The sequence below is a fragment of the Astyanax mexicanus genome, chromosome 1 (genome assembly GCF_023375975.1).
Source record: "Astyanax mexicanus isolate ESR-SI-001 chromosome 1, AstMex3_surface, whole genome shotgun sequence".
Lineage (NCBI taxonomy): Eukaryota > Metazoa > Chordata > Actinopteri > Characiformes > Acestrorhamphidae > Astyanax > Astyanax mexicanus.
The window spans coordinates 85,949,223-85,964,800 of record NC_064408.1 but is presented as its reverse complement, the minus strand read 5'-3'; the positions used below and the strand labels follow the sequence as shown (position 1 = coordinate 85,964,800).

The following is a 15,578-nucleotide window of genomic DNA, read 5'->3' as shown; positions in this document are numbered from 1 at the left end:
CAAATGCTTTTTTAAAGGCAACAAAGCATGCATATATTTTACTGTTGGTGTTTTGGTGGACGTGCTGGTGGATTAGGGTGTGTAGGTTGTAAATATGATCAGTAGTGCGGTGTTTTTTGTAAAAAGCCAATCTGACTCTTACTCAGGACGCTGTGTTCGGTAAGGAAGGCCTGTATCTGGGCGTTAATGATACAGCAGAATACTTTCCCCAGGTTACTGCTCACACAGATGCCTCGGTAGTTGTTGGGGTCGAATTTGTCTCCACTCTTGTAGATCGGGGAAATAAGCCCCCTGTTCCAGGAGTCAGGAAAGCAGCCAGCTTTAAGAACCAGGTTAAAGAGTTTTAGTACGGCCCTGTGCAGATCAGGAGAGCTGTTCTTTAACATCTCAGTCCTGATGCTGTCAGGGCCACAAGCTTTCTTTGTTTTTAGATTTTGGAGAGCGTCTGCCAATTCTTTTGGGGTAATTTGGTAATCAAGGGGGTTTTGGTTGTTTTTAATTGCCAATTCTAAATGTTTTAATTCATCCTGGATATGTTTTTGGTGGGGGGTAAGATTTGTTGTTTCTTTAAATAAATGTTCAAAGTAGGTTTTCCATATGTCTCCATTCTGTATTGGAATATCCTGATTTTGTTTGCTGTTCAATGAGTTCCATTTTTCCCAGAATTGGTTTTGGTTAATTGAATCTTCAATTTCTTGTAGCGTTTTGTTATAGTGTTGTTGTTTTTTCTGATATAAAGTTTTCTTATATTGTTTAAGTGTTTCATTGTATTTTTGTCTCAGTTCAGGGTTTTGTGGTTTTCTGTGTTTTTGGTTAGAGAGTTGCCTAAGTTGTATTCGTATAATTTCACATTCTTTATCAAACCAGTTTTCATTCTGGGGTCTTTTTTTGTATTGTTTTATTTTAGTGAGGTTCCCATTGATTGCACATTTGTTATAAATTTGATTTATTTGATTTACTGCCAGATTAAGATCTTTTTGGTTAGTTTGGAACTCTGTTGTTGGTGATTGCTTTGAGGAATTCAGCATTTAAAGCTTTGTTTCCTAAGAGGGATGAATACAGACCCTGAATATTCCAGGAACTTATAGAAAGAGATTTCATTGGTTATAAAAAGTTGGTTAAAAAGGTAAGTATACAGAGATGAAAATGTGATTGAATGTATAAAAGTATGTTTATAGGTAAGTATAAAGGTAAGTATGTTTAATACATGTAAGAAATGTTTTTATATTCTAAACTAATTAAAAAATATTATTGAATTTGAGATTATTGTTAGAAATATTCTCAATATTTCCACATTTATATGCAGACTATATTTACAAAATCATTTTCAACCTTTCTTCATATTTAGAATTGTAGATTATGCCAGTATTTTACAGATGTGGTGAAGCAGTTGACAAACTGAGCGGGTCAACCCGAGTAGGATGGGTTCCTCGGACTGAGTCTTGGTTCCTTCCAAGGTTTCTTCCTCTTAAAGGGAGTTTTTCCTTGCCACTGTGTCACCATAAAATTGGCATCTCTGTGGTGCTGCTCATAAGAGGCGTGGACCTGTTTTTCCTGTAAAGCGGCTTTGTGACAACCTTTGTTGTAAAAAGCGCTATATAAATAAATAAAATTAAAATTAATTAAAATTAATACTTCAGTGATGTCTGAGGTTGAGTGTTTTTTACCTTGAACAACCTCTTTCTCTCTCTCACTCTCTTTTGCTTTCTCTCTCTTGCTCTCTCTCACTCTTTTGCTTTTTCTCTCTCTCTCACTCTCTTTTGCTTTTGCTCTCTTGCTTTCTCACGCTCTCTCTCTTTTTCTTTCTCTCTCACTCTCTTTGATTTCTCTCTTGCTCTCTCTTTTGCTTTTTCTCTCTCTTGCTCTCGCTCACTCTCTCTCTTGCTTTTTCTCTCTCTCACTCTCTTTTGCTTTCTCTCTCTTGCTCTTTCTCTCTCTCTCTCACTCTCTTTTGCTTTTTCTCTCTCTCTCACTCTCTTTTGCTTTTTCTCTCTCACTCAATCTCTTTTGCTTTTTCTCTCTTGCGCTCTCTCTCTCTCTCTCTCTCTCTCTCTCTCTCTCTCTCTCTCTTTTCATATGTATGTCAGTGGACATTTCCACTTTGGCCATCTGCTGCAGGGTGAAAATAGCTGCATGTGTGTCATCATCGTGAGTGATGTGTGTATCAGTGAACACACTTTGCACAAACGTTTGTAGACATATTTCAGTGAGGAGGATTTGATTGCATCTTGTGTTGATTTCACACGTACTAGTACTAGTAGTGTCTGCTACTGATTTAGATTATTGGTAACCTAAACTCATACAGAAGGCTTCACTCCAGAGAAGACAGTCCCACTGCTCCACAGCTCAATGCAAGACCATATTTTGGGCATATAGCACATGTATGGATGAGTGCATCTCTCCATCATTATTGGACATAATTTTTTATTAGACTTATTAGATACAACCTTTTAGGATTAACTGAGCAGCATATAACTGTTTGTCTCAGTGTCTGTACACAGATTATGTATTTACTCTTTGGTGTAAGTGGTAATGTTAAATCTTAAAAGAATTGTAGGTGTTTCTAACGAGGCATATTTTTTATTTTGAAGAAAATGTGTCTTTGTTTTTATGTGTATTCTCTGGTCTTTTTCCTCCACGTTAAAACACACAACTGAGAATCAGATTTAGCCAAAGTAGATGTGTTAAACTAGATTAACAAGACCTAATCAGACTGTGCTAAATGTGTTTAAAGCATAAACCTAGAATGCTTTTCCTCATAGTTAAGAAAATTAACCTCTACGCTTCCTTCTCAGGTTTATTTATGAGACTGATCACTTCAACGGGGTGGCTGAACTCCTGGAGATACTGGGCAGGTCAGTTTTACCAAGTTATTTGCAATGCTTTTCCTCCATGTAAATGTGTCATTAGTAAACTACAAATTACTACTATTTTCATTGCTTTTTGTCTTGTTAAATGTGACATTGCTGGTATTGTTTAGACATATATTGTGTATCTTTGTATGTGTGTGTAAAAGAACATATGAATAAATAAATATTTTGAACAAAATTATAGATTACACCTATAACAGGTTAGGGTTAGGTGAATTGTATTCATTTACATTTAGCTTAGAGTTTAGTTTAGATGCAATGGACCATCACATATATAAAATAGTGCATCATATTAGGCTCAATGTTGATTACTAGATGCTTAAACATTTTATTTTGAGTCACCCAGTTTCTGTATGATTCTCCTATGTTTTACTTGATCTCCCTTTTTGAATATGCAGTGGTTGAGAGGCAGAAACAGATTTTTCCCCATGTTCTCGTAGGACAGTATGGTCAACAGAACATTAACACAATGTATATCCTGTTTACAAAAGAAACTGCAACAAGGCTCAGTCTCAGGAGAAAAAGCTTTTCATCCAAAAGTTCTGTTGTTTTAATTGATTCCATTTTGTACAGTTAAGATTCATTTGACTTCTGTGTTACTGACTTATGTAATCACTACATATAGTTGCTTTATTAAACTAAGTAATCTAAAATATCTGTGTGTTTGAGTGTGTTTTGAGCTTTCCTCACTATAAAAACCAAGATCACAGATAATCGTGGGAAGCACTTTTGTTTTGTTTTCAAGTTTATTCTCTGACCCTTTCCAGTATTGAGCAGGTGTGTGATACAGGACTTCCTGTTTTTAGAAAGCACTGCTGTTTTTGGCTCAGGATTGAACCAGCTCCCCTCTCAGCACTAAAAATACACACTCCACTCTCCCATACTGCTGGGGTCACTGGGGTGGGTGTATGTGTGTGACATATTTCAGACTGAACATGTGTTTCTGGTCACTCATCAGTTGTTTTAACTAAAATATAATATGAGTAGTTTTATTGTTTTAGATTAATGATATTAAACAGTGTCACTGGATACATAGTAAAATGTAGCAGGGGGATTTGAGTATGGATGTAGCTTGATTTTCAGTCTCAAGTTTTACTGTTTAAATGTCACAGACATCATTTTAATGTCGTCAGTGTCCAGTTCATCCCTTCACCTTTCATCACCGCTATTTTGAGTATAACTATACTGTGTTGTTGAATATCAAACTCTTTCTGAGTGACCTGCTCTTTCTGACTGCTGGAATGTTTGCTAAAAACAAGCTTATCCTTCAGGTGGCTAGCAAATATCTAATGCGTTTTAACTGTGTGCGTGTTTCTTCTTCTACAGCATCATTAATGGATTCGCTCTGCCTCTGAAGGCTGAACACAAGCAGTTTCTGATGAAGGTGCTCATTCCAATGCACACGGCCAAGGGGCTGGCACTGTTCCACGCTCAGGTACTGAGAGACTGATCTCTCTCTCTCTCTCTCTCTCTCTCTCTCTCTCTCTCTGTCTCTCTCTCTCTTTTTTTTTCTCTCTCTCTCTCTCTTACTTAATTACACTCATATAAACACACATATACAGTGGAAGTGGAGCATGGGATTTGTCAGCAGAATGAGAGTGGAGTCCAATTACAAAAAAGGCAAAGCCAACCCTTACTTTCTGATAGTGAAAAAAATAAAATCCCTTTTTGTTGGCTCTCAAATTGGACATTTGTGTACAATGGCGCCATCTAATGGCCCAGTAAAGAAGTGATCCTCGAAGATTTTGGGTCAGTTGCCCATATAGGTAGACTATTTTTTTTTTCCCAATGCTAAATCATTTAAATGCTCTGTAGTATAAGGCTTAATCCCTGCCTGTGAAATCCACCTATTGAATAAAGCATTTAGTCATGTTAAATTTTGGTTACATTTAAAATAGTTGATCTGTTGTTTCAAAGGAGCAAAATCAGTCTGGCCAAGACCTAAGCTTGAGTTCTGGCTCAAATCTTAAGTGCACACTGTGTGTAAAGTGTGTCTTGGTATTGGAATGGTGCTGTAAGTGTAAACTTTATGTATGCATTAATTTATTACTACCTAAAATGTATAAAATTAGGATCAAGTGCAGTAAATTAGCTGCAGATGATTAGAGAGGACCTTTGAGTAGTCTGTAAACCTCAGACATGAGTTTGGTTTGCTCTTAATTCTTGAAGTTGGTGGTGGCATCATCATGGCCAGATCCAAAGAGCTCTCTAAAATCAGTGATGAATTGGCCTGTTACTGAGTAAAAGGGTTTTGGTTATTATGTATATGTCTTGGTTCTTCTTAAAATGTCTTCTCCAGCTTGCTCAGTTGGGTTTACAAGTTTTATTATTACATTTGTTTTTGTTTTATTTACAAATCTCTCTGAACTGCTTTGGGAAAACAGGCTGTAAAGCTCTATATAGATCAGTCTGACTTGACAATTTAGATTGAATGATCACAAAGACAGCATTCATGATTGTTGGTAATGAGCCTTTTTAACTGTGCAGTTCATTAAATGGCCATTAGGTGGAAGCAGTTTATCTAGATAATAAAGCAATATTATAGATACAGATACTATTATAGATTATAGATAAGAGATGTGTACTGAATTATAATAGGCACTCTGATCTGTTTTTAATAATTAAGTGAAATGTTTTTTATTTGATCTTTAGTTTTAATTTTGTGTTTTTCCTCTTCTCTCTCAGCTGGCCTACTGTGTGGTACAGTTTTTGGAGAAGGACCCAACTCTTACAGAGCCGGTAAGACCTTCCAAGGGTTTCATTTAGAAATAATGAGGTTTCGGAACACTGAGTAGTGACTGGTCCAGCAGGTCAATGAGGGAACAGACACAGAGCATTGTGTTTGCTAAGAAGTGTGTTTTAACTCAGAACAAGTCAGTGGGAGGTTTCCCAGTAGCTATAGATCTTGGATCTGTCAAGCACCATTGTACAGCATCTATATCATAAAATAAGAGCATAAAAAATTAATTGCGGTGTTCCCCTGACTGTAATGGGGAGATGAGCATCTCTGTTGTTGCCACTCTGGGCTCAGAACGCTAACTGCGCTATGTAACTTAGTGTCTGCAAGCATTGTCCTGCCTGCTTCAACAGAGTAATGCTACATAACTTGATGTCTAAAGATGTCTAACACATGAGATAAGGGACAAGACGACAGCTGTACCCACTTTTTTTATCAGCTTAATATAATGTTGCACATACTCTCAGCATTTAAACCCCACACTTAACAATTTTTGCCCTTTTTGGACTAATGGAGAAAGCAGAGCGCCAGTTTGCCATGAGCTGCAGCTCCACCAGAGATGTTTATTATGAGCAGAGTTGCCAGGTTCAGTAAAAATATCCATCCCAAAATATGTTCACAACAGTATATTTTCATTTCAATGAAAGCCTTTTGTCAACTATCAGTAAGGCCCTAAATGTTTAGCTGTCAAGGTGCAGTAAAATATATATATGGATGGATCATAACCCTCACCAATAGGAAGCACAAATGGAGGGCATGGTAAAAAATAATCATGACTAATCGTAAAATAATCAGCAGATTATTCGACCACTGAAATCCCTAAAGCACACTACCTACAGTTCACATATGGGAACTTTATTGGATTTATGTCATGAAAGCTACATAGGACGTGCTTCAGACTCTTTAAATAAATTCAAACGGGCACATGTAAATGACCTCTCTGCTGATAAGGTATCAAAATGAGTGACGATTGTTTTTGAGGGAGTGTGTGGGGCAAGTAAGTATGTACAGTATGTAAAAAAAATGAAAGAAGTTGAGATCTTTGGGTAAGCAGCCCTCTAAGCATTGAGCTCATCATTGTGAGCCTGTAAGTTCAATCCACAGTGATGCTACAAATAGAAACAATGTGTTTAATAAATGTTGCAGTGTTCTGTTGTACAGATTATATTTTGGGTATCTGTACTGAGTGACCGTGTTTGTGTTTGTCTACTTTCAGGTGATCCGGGGCCTTCTGAAATTTTGGCCCAAAACCTGCAGCCAGAAAGAGGTGAGTGAGACTGAAGATGCTGGAATGTTCTGAACCCTGTGTATCTTAAATGCACTGATATTTCAGAAAAGGGAAATAGTATCCTTGTCTGTTTGTAAATCAGTTTAGTCAGATGTTAGTCAAACCAGTTTACATAATGTAAAGTTACTGCATGCTCACCCATGTTTTTCTGCTCAGGTTATGTTTCTGGGTGAAATAGAAGAGGTGTTGGACGTCATTGAGCCGACTCAGTTTAAGAAGATTCAGGAACCTTTGTTTAAACAGATCTCCAAGTGTGTGGCTAGTCCTCACTTTCAGGTACAGACACTCTGTTGTTCTTTTAAGACCAATGCACAAAATATATTTTTTAATCTGCTGTTGTTCTTTAATGATGTAATTTCTAATAGCTGTATTTTAAAAAAACTCTGAGCAATGCAATTTATTAATGTATAAGAATAAAATTTAGCGTGTAAAACACATTTATCCTCCACAGGTGGCAGAACGATCATTGTATTTCTGGAACAATGAGTACATCCTGAGTCTGATTGAGGAAAACATAGACAAAATCCTCCCCATCATGTTTGGCAGCCTGTACCGGATCTCTAAAGAACACTGGAACCAGTATGTATTGTAATATTATAATTGCAGTGTTTGCAAGGTTTTGTGGAATTTAAGGTGAATATTAAATTTAAGGTTGGATGAGCAGCTGACTAAATAGGTGACACAGACTTGATCTTTTTTTTTTTTTTTTTTTTTTTTTTTTTTTTTTTATATAATTTTATCTCTTTTTTTTTTTTTTCTCCATTTTCTCTCCAATTTACAAGGCCAATTACCCAACCCACTCATTAGGACTCCCCTATCACTAGTGATGCCCCCCAACACCAGGAGGGCGAAGACTAGCACATGCCTCCTCCGATACATATGAAGTCAGAGCCACTGTCTCTTCAAACTGCAGCTGATGCAGCATTGCTGAGTAGCATCACAGTGCACTCGGAGGAAAGCGCAGAGACTCTGTTCCGATACATCAGCTCACAGACGCCTTGTGCTGATCGACATCACCCTTTGAAGTAATGTGGGGAGAGAGTGCATAGTCTACCCACCCAGAGAGAGCAAGGCCAATTGTGCTCTCTCAGGGCTCCGGTAGCCGATGCCAACCTGCGTGTACGGGATTTAAACCGGAGATCTCCTGATTGTAGTGGTAGTGGTTAGCTGGTTTTCTTTTGTCCAGACCCAGTAAATGGTGCTAGTAATTGAAGTACAGTACAGATGCCATTCTTCTGAGGAGTGAAGTGCACTGTAAGAGCTTTAATGTCCTTTACAGGATTCCGCAAAATCAGCCCAGACTGTCAAATTATACAGTGTATCTACACATCGGTACTGGAATGCTTTCTGCTTTACAGCCCCAAACACTACGTGCCCCAGTGCTTGTGGATGCATTCAGCTACGTGAAGTTGCACGTGTGTCTATTTCAGCCCCTTTTTTTTGTTTTTTTGATGCACTTGATTTTGGAAGAAACAATAAATTAATAGGGCCCAATACTCATGTAGTACTAAATACTGCTGTCCATATAGTGCATAAATCTGATTTATCTGAAATGCAGTAAATCTGCTATAGAGCTGAACCTAGTGTGAGTCAAAGTTAAAGCACTAATATTGATATGTTTATATTGCTATTATAAACTGCATTAGATTTCAAATGGTCTGGTTTGTCAGAGAGTGCTGATGGAAACTTTATAAGTTCCCCCAAGGGTTAGTGTGCTCCAAGATCACAATGTGTTGCTTAAGCTCATTAAACCACTCATTGAGCTGGATGATGTATTTAGAGAAGACCTGACTGCTAATCAGGCCTCTCCCCTGCGCATGGCCCTTGGCTCGCCAGGCTGCATAAAGAAAAGTAGTTAGATGGTTATGAATCATCAGTGAAATGATTCAGCTGCTTTAAGTAGAACTACTAGCTCCATTACTAGTACTAGTAATTTAACACCAGGCTGCTGCACACACTGAACGTTAAATTATTAAAGCAAACTGAAAAATCAAGAGGATTTAGCTGATCTAGACCAGTGTTTCTCAACCAGGGTGCCGCGGCACCCTGGGGTGCCGTCTGGCTTCATCGGGGGTGCCGTCAAAATATTGCGCATCACGTGCATATTTCCTTTCCAGAGTCAGCGCTTGTCGGTGTGTGTCCCAATTCACAGGCAGCATACTCTGGAGGATGCGACCCACAGAGATAGGCGGTGTATTACTGCGCAGCTGTGACGCAATCTGTCTTCGAATACAGCCTCCGAAGGATGCAGCCCCTAAATTGGGACACACTGTAAAGTTTTTCCCCCACGCGATGCACTGCGAGAGTAGTGTGAAGCGCTCAAGCTCGCATGGAACGTTTTTTTTTAAAGAAGACTGCAGGTTCAGGTAACTCTGAATCGGAGCCATTAACTTCTTCATCCAGTGGTAGTTCAGCAGTGAGTGTAGCAGAGTATTTCACTCGTTTGAAAAGTCTGCAGGTTTCGCGCTAATTGTAAATAACCCCCCCACCCCCCCTTCTCACCTGAAATAAAATATTCCGCCAGCAACTCTCCTCGTTCTCCCCCCCCCCCCACCCCCCCCCCCCCCCCCCATTTGTAAACTGGGGTGCCTTGAGATTTTGCATACTTTTAAAGGGTGTCGTGATAGAAAAAAGGTTGAGAAACGCTGATCTAGACAATGGATTTGGGCTAGTTTTCTTCTCTTGGGCCTTGTTTCCAGCAGGGGCTTAAGTGTTCAGTGCATCAGTTCATGCTGCTGCCTTATTGGAATTTTAGAGCAATATAATATTAAAACAAGCGATTTAATATAGTTGTTTTTCTCTCAAATCTTCCAGGACAATTGTAGCTCTCGTGTACAACGTGCTGAAGACCCTGATGGAGATGAACAGCAAACTGTTTGATGAGCTCACGGCCTCATATAAAGCTGACAGACAGCGGTAAGATTTTTCTCCAAATAAAAAAACACACAGTAAAAACATCTTGTGCCATCTATCTGTCAAATTATTAGTGAATTTAAAGTGTTTTATATTTAGAGTTAAATTATATATTGCAGTCTACAGATCAGATCTGTTTGATTTGAGATTCCACTCAAATTAAAAGAAAATTATTTAAAACATGGATCAATAATGACCAAGCTAAAATCTCTATGCTAAAACATGCAGCTATTATACACAGTTCACTGTCAGACACTGAGAAAACTTTGTCATGCCTGTAGCCAAATATAAACAGTATTTCTACAAGACTACAATACTTCAGCCATGATAAACTTCTATTTAGCTGTGATTTGCATTGTGATTTTTTTTTTTTTTACAGTGTACTGTGATTTTGTTATATTTAACGAGAAATTATGGCTCTAATAATTACAATACGATAGCAGTTTTGGGTGCAGCAGTGTTGGCCTGCATGTAGCAATATTCATGTTTAACATGTTTGATGTGATTGTAATCATGGATGTGACCAAAATGATTTCATATTTGCGTTTTAAGGCACTACTGAGTACATCAGCCATTGAGTCCAAATCGTAAAGTGGAATTTAAGTGTGAGTTTAAGGGTTCTATATTCCCTCTGCACTTGTAATGTTTAGTGAACAGCATAATATCGTCATTAGCTGAAAGTGGACAGAAATCAGACTTCCCTCCCTGCAAAGACTGGAGAATTTACAGAGGTAACATCAAGCAACCACTCGACATAAAATGACCTACCATAATATACAACAGTATACAATGTCCTGATTTCCGGGAAATTATATAAGATTAGAGGCTGTCAGGAGGTAAATATCAATACGCCTGACAGTTGCGGAAGTCGCAAGAGAAGTGGGATGTCTGCAGGATGCATTGTGAGCTTCTTTGTTACCTAGCAACAGACAGAGCGAGGTAATGACAAGAACAAAATTAAACTGACAGTGTTTGTTTTCATAAGCCTGTTTTAGTTTTCAGTCACTGCATGCTGTGAAATTTCCTTATTTTCCTATGTAGTTAGTTAATAAGATTCTGATGATAAGATTTAAACATTCAACATTAACATTAGGATTTAAACATTGAGATCAAAGATTTAAACATTCAACCAACTCATATGTCTGTCTGTGTGTTTCTAGCACAACTTAGTGAACTAAACAGTCCTTCGCTTTATATTCTTGGATAATGGAAAAATAAAGTGACTATATTGAGATTTACTCACTATTGCAATAGTCTGTGATTCTTAAGGGAAGCAATAACATAAAATTAATAATAATTATAAGCCATTGTCATCACAATTTTACTTTTGGATTAAAACAGTTCTGCACACTTTAATCACACCTTTTACGAGTTTGTGCGTGTCTGTTCTCAGAGAGAAGAAGAAAGAGCAGGAGAGAGAGGAGCTGTGGAAAAAGCTAGAGGAGCTGAGGCTGAGTAAAATCCACAGAAATCAGAATAACACCCACAGCCTTCAGAACAGCAGCAGCAACAACAACAACAATAATAACAACGGTAACAGAGAGCCGGAGGACCACAGCAGTTTAACCTTCAGCAGCACGGACAGCATTAACCCCGAGACCTCCATGCTAAACACGCAATGTGCCAAATGACCCAGGACTGCTACACGTTATTTAAGCCCTGAGGGTTTAAAACCAGCAGCACATGTGGGGATGGGATCTGTAGTAACATTTAAAACTGAAAATGCATAAAGAAAATCTATCTAGATCTATATACAAGTACTTTATTTTCTTTGTTTTGGCAAAAAAATAATATATTTGGAGTATAAGAGTATTTTTGGATGTTAAAGTGCGTTCGCGTGATACTGTTGAACTTTTTCGTGTCTGATCAGAGATTTTAACCTCTTCACTTATAATAAGGCCTAATTTACTGCTCGGCAGTACAAGAGCATGCTCCTAAAGGCGCACTTTAATATGATTGGTTCAGATTGTTTGTGTCCAAAGAGTAAAAACCCAATTATTAGTATTAAAATGTATGAACTCAGACAGTGTATTGACAGGAGAACAATATATGAATGTTGGTTAGGTGAGATATTCACCCTTTTGTGATCGATCATCCAACAGAATAAGCAACAAAGTAAGATTTATTAATACGAACTGGGCTAGCCTCCCTCAGTTTATTTTCATGGCCACTCGTGAGTCTTTATTAGAAACCTCAGTCTGTGTCCACTTTATAAGTGGTGTTGCTGGTATTTTAGGTTCTGAGTGGGTCTACCACTCAATATCCAGACAAGAGCACATCTGTGGTCAAACACTGGCCACTGATAAAGGGCTAGAGGATGACTAATGTCAGTTGTGCATCAACAGATGAGCAACAGTCTCTAAATGTACACTATTACAGTGAAGCTTGAGGACAGGGGTTTCTGATGAAGTGACCCGGTAGGAGTTCTTTAGTTATCTGTATAAACACACTGCTGACCCAGTGTTCACATGGTATATTTGTCCTCATTATATTTTAAAAAGCAACACTGGCAATTTCCTTCAGTTGATCTCTACATTTATTATGTTAGCATTGTACCAGTAGCTTCTGTTTGTTTGCCTTTTTTTGTTTGTGGATGAGTGTAGGTGGATGACCTTAGCTGCGCTGAACACAGCCTTAATTAGTTATTGACTGGTTTTGTCTGGGGCTGACTATGAACCCTTTTCCATCACGCTCATTTTCAGACTCCGCCTTATGCAGATGATATCAGATACCTCGTTAGTATTTTTAGCAAATGGTTCCCAATTGTCTGTTAGTAGCTGGATGAAAAGAATCAATATTATTGATCGTGTTTAACAATGGCCTAAGGGTAATGTGGCGATGATTTTTGCCTTTACAGCATTTGGTTTGAGTGGGATGTATGGTTTGTTTAGCACTGTTGTTGTTTAGTACCAAGACTGTCCTTCCACTTAGTGATTATTGTAATGGGTCTTTAATTCATTTGAAACCAGCTGTCTTTAATAAGCAATTAAATCTGATAAATTGAGATCATAATATTTAAGGAAGTTATGGGATGTTGTGCAACTTTATTGTATTTTATATTTTAGCAGCAATGAATAATCATGTGTAAACAAATGATTATTTATTAAGGTTGCCGGCATTCCTTAGAATGAGAACTATTACAGCACTGTCTACAAGTCAGAGCATTTTATAGCACTTTCTTTCTATAAGACTCAATTTTATTGTTTTTGTAGAAATCTGCAGGAGATTTTTCTACACCCTCAAAGTCCTACAAACACATTTAATGTCGCTGAGGCCTGGACTCTTGGGAATCTGGGGCCTGCAGATCCAGTTCATAGACTTTCTTCTATTTTTTGTGTAAGAAGCTTCTCTTCAGTTGCTCTGACTTTTAGGAATTACTGTATATTGTTTTTTTTTTATATAACCCATTTAACAGTGTGACTGCTGTTTCAGTTGTCTTGTTTCAGTAGGATTATTGAAATAATCACAACAATGATGAATTCTGACAGTTTATTTTACTGTCTCTGACCCCTATGGTAATATGACACCTTCGTACTACATTAAAGTGTTGCTGCACATTTAATGTCATGCTTTTGTACCAAGAACATCTAAATTTGGTCATTTTAAAAGTGTTCTGGATGTTTAATACACTGTAGTTCTATTTTAAATGTGAGTTTTGGGGGTGAAATTATGACTTGAATATTTTTGATTATGCTTCATTTTAGAAACTTAAACCTTTAGCCTATTTCATTATAGACGTGCTCTTCACACAGCTGCCAGCACTGCAGTGCTAACATTGAGTGTTTAGGGGTCATAAACACAGAACATGTAAATCGGGTGTCTACTTTACACTGAAAGAGTGGGATGAATGTCAGGGTAGTTCACTATTTTTCTTCAGATATTTTAACAGGGTGAAATGTGGGTAAAAATGTGACAGCAGGTAAATGTAATGTGAACTGCACCTCAGAACTGTGTGTGGAAATGAAGCCTGCAGTATTAGCTGGGGGGTGTTTGTGGGGGTGATTTTATTTTTTCATGAAAGACAAATAGAGCCATATATTTTCACAGTGTATTGTACAGAGTGTTTTAGGGGTAAATTGGGGTTGCCTGGGCCTCTCATGGTCCACAGGTTCAATAAAGAGGAACCTGAAGACTGTGTGTGTGAGGTCTGCTGTGGCTGTGTGTGCTTTAAGGTGAGTATTGTTTCCAGGTGTTGTAGGTCCTGTTGTTTGTTGTATCTCTCTGATGAGTCTCGATCAGAGTAGCATTCCTGTCTGTGTGAGATCCAGTCAGACTTTGAATACCACTGTAATAAAGTTGACCCTATGTTTCTACCTGCTGTCTCATGTGTGACTTTTGTTCAGTGTGGCCTTGAGAATATGGACTGGATTTCAGATCTGCTCAGTTAAACTCAAAATTAGTTTTCAGTAAACTTTTTATTTTTTTTGTCTCCTTCCACTAAAATCCACTTTTTCTTGTTCTTTGTAAAATACAACAGGTCTCTCTGAGTTGTGTATGCAAGCTGCATATGAAACTGTTCCTCAACAACCATTGTCTGCAGTAGCTAAAGAAAAGAAAATCCTCAGAAATACGAGTCGATCAGAGAGATGTTGGATGTGTACCTCAACCCGTGAGTCCAGCAACCAGCTTCTGTTTACACAGCTAGTTACTGTTAGCTATCTTGTGTAAGTAACTGTAAGTTTAAATCATATTTCCGGTTGATTCCGCCTTTTACCAAGACCTTAAATAAGCACTAGGGAAGCACAGTTTGACAAGGTAGCACAACTCAACAGAACACCGGTCAAAACTGGGCCGTTCAATATTTTATGATATTGAGCAGACTCTGGGGCTTCCATGTAGTGAAACTGCCCAAGCACATAAGCAACAAGTCTGAGATAAGAGTATAATAGCGTTAATTTAGCTGAAAGAAACGTAATCGGTGCCGCCCAGTAACTCGTTTGTTATTCACTGTTTAGCATTTGCTATATGGTGAACTGGATAAGGATCATCTTTTGTGCGGCTCTGAAGATGTCTAACAGAACACCACCATACTTTATTATGGTGTTCATTAGAAATTCTAGCCTATGTTTTGTGATGCATTATGGGTGTTGAATAGGGAACTATATAAGGAATAAAATGTACTGCTGAAATTTTAAACTGCCATAAAAAATGCCAGACACACTATATAATGCACTATATCTGTAATGGGAAGCGATTCCGAACGCACTTGTGTGTGAGTCTCTCTCAAATGCTGAAAGTCCCACCCACACAGAAACCTCACTGGTTAACTAACCATAGGGGAGATTTGACGCTTTTCACTGTGTTCCTCTTACCCTTTTTTTTTTTTTGCAAACTTCCACGCTCTAAAAGATTACTGGGATATTGTGTACATAGTTTTCGGGCATCAGGGAGCCCCCATTAAAATGTGGAAGAGTCCCGGAATTTCCGTGTTAGGTTGGACCTCTAAGCTAGCCACATAGTAATGCCCTGGGCAACCACTTAGCAACATGCTAGCAACTAACTTGCAACACCATAACCACTTAGTGACATTATACAGTATAAATTACCTAAGATACCATTAATAACCACTTAGCCATGCTATTTTAATCACTGTGAACACCATAGGAACCACCCTGCATCATTAAAGCAAACATTAGCAACGAAATCCAACTATATAAATCCGACTGTAGAAATGATTTCGAATTTACTTGGATTTTTTTTTACAATATATCATCACTGTCCAATGGAAAAACAAGTATCTTTATTTTTGTTTTTTTAGTTTACTACAAAA

General features: G+C 38.0%; 1 protein-coding gene across 1 annotated transcript in view; it reads left to right on the top strand.

The window, feature by feature from the left end:
* The window catches only part of ppp2r5a (protein phosphatase 2, regulatory subunit B', alpha isoform), a 45,701-nt gene extending 31,580 nt beyond the window's left edge, over positions 1 to 14,121 (top strand). The window contains exons 6-13 of the mRNA XM_022684341.2: positions 2,796 to 2,855; positions 4,197 to 4,305; positions 5,556 to 5,609; positions 6,824 to 6,874; positions 7,052 to 7,171; positions 7,347 to 7,474; positions 9,710 to 9,811; positions 11,202 to 14,121. Of these exons, the coding sequence (XP_022540062.2) occupies positions 2,796 to 2,855; positions 4,197 to 4,305; positions 5,556 to 5,609; positions 6,824 to 6,874; positions 7,052 to 7,171; positions 7,347 to 7,474; positions 9,710 to 9,811; positions 11,202 to 11,439 (862 nt within the window). The 3' untranslated portion in view covers positions 11,440 to 14,121. The remainder of the gene's footprint in view (positions 1 to 2,795; positions 2,856 to 4,196; positions 4,306 to 5,555; positions 5,610 to 6,823; positions 6,875 to 7,051; positions 7,172 to 7,346; positions 7,475 to 9,709; positions 9,812 to 11,201) is intronic.
* Positions 14,122 to 15,578: the final 1,457 nt, after the last annotated feature.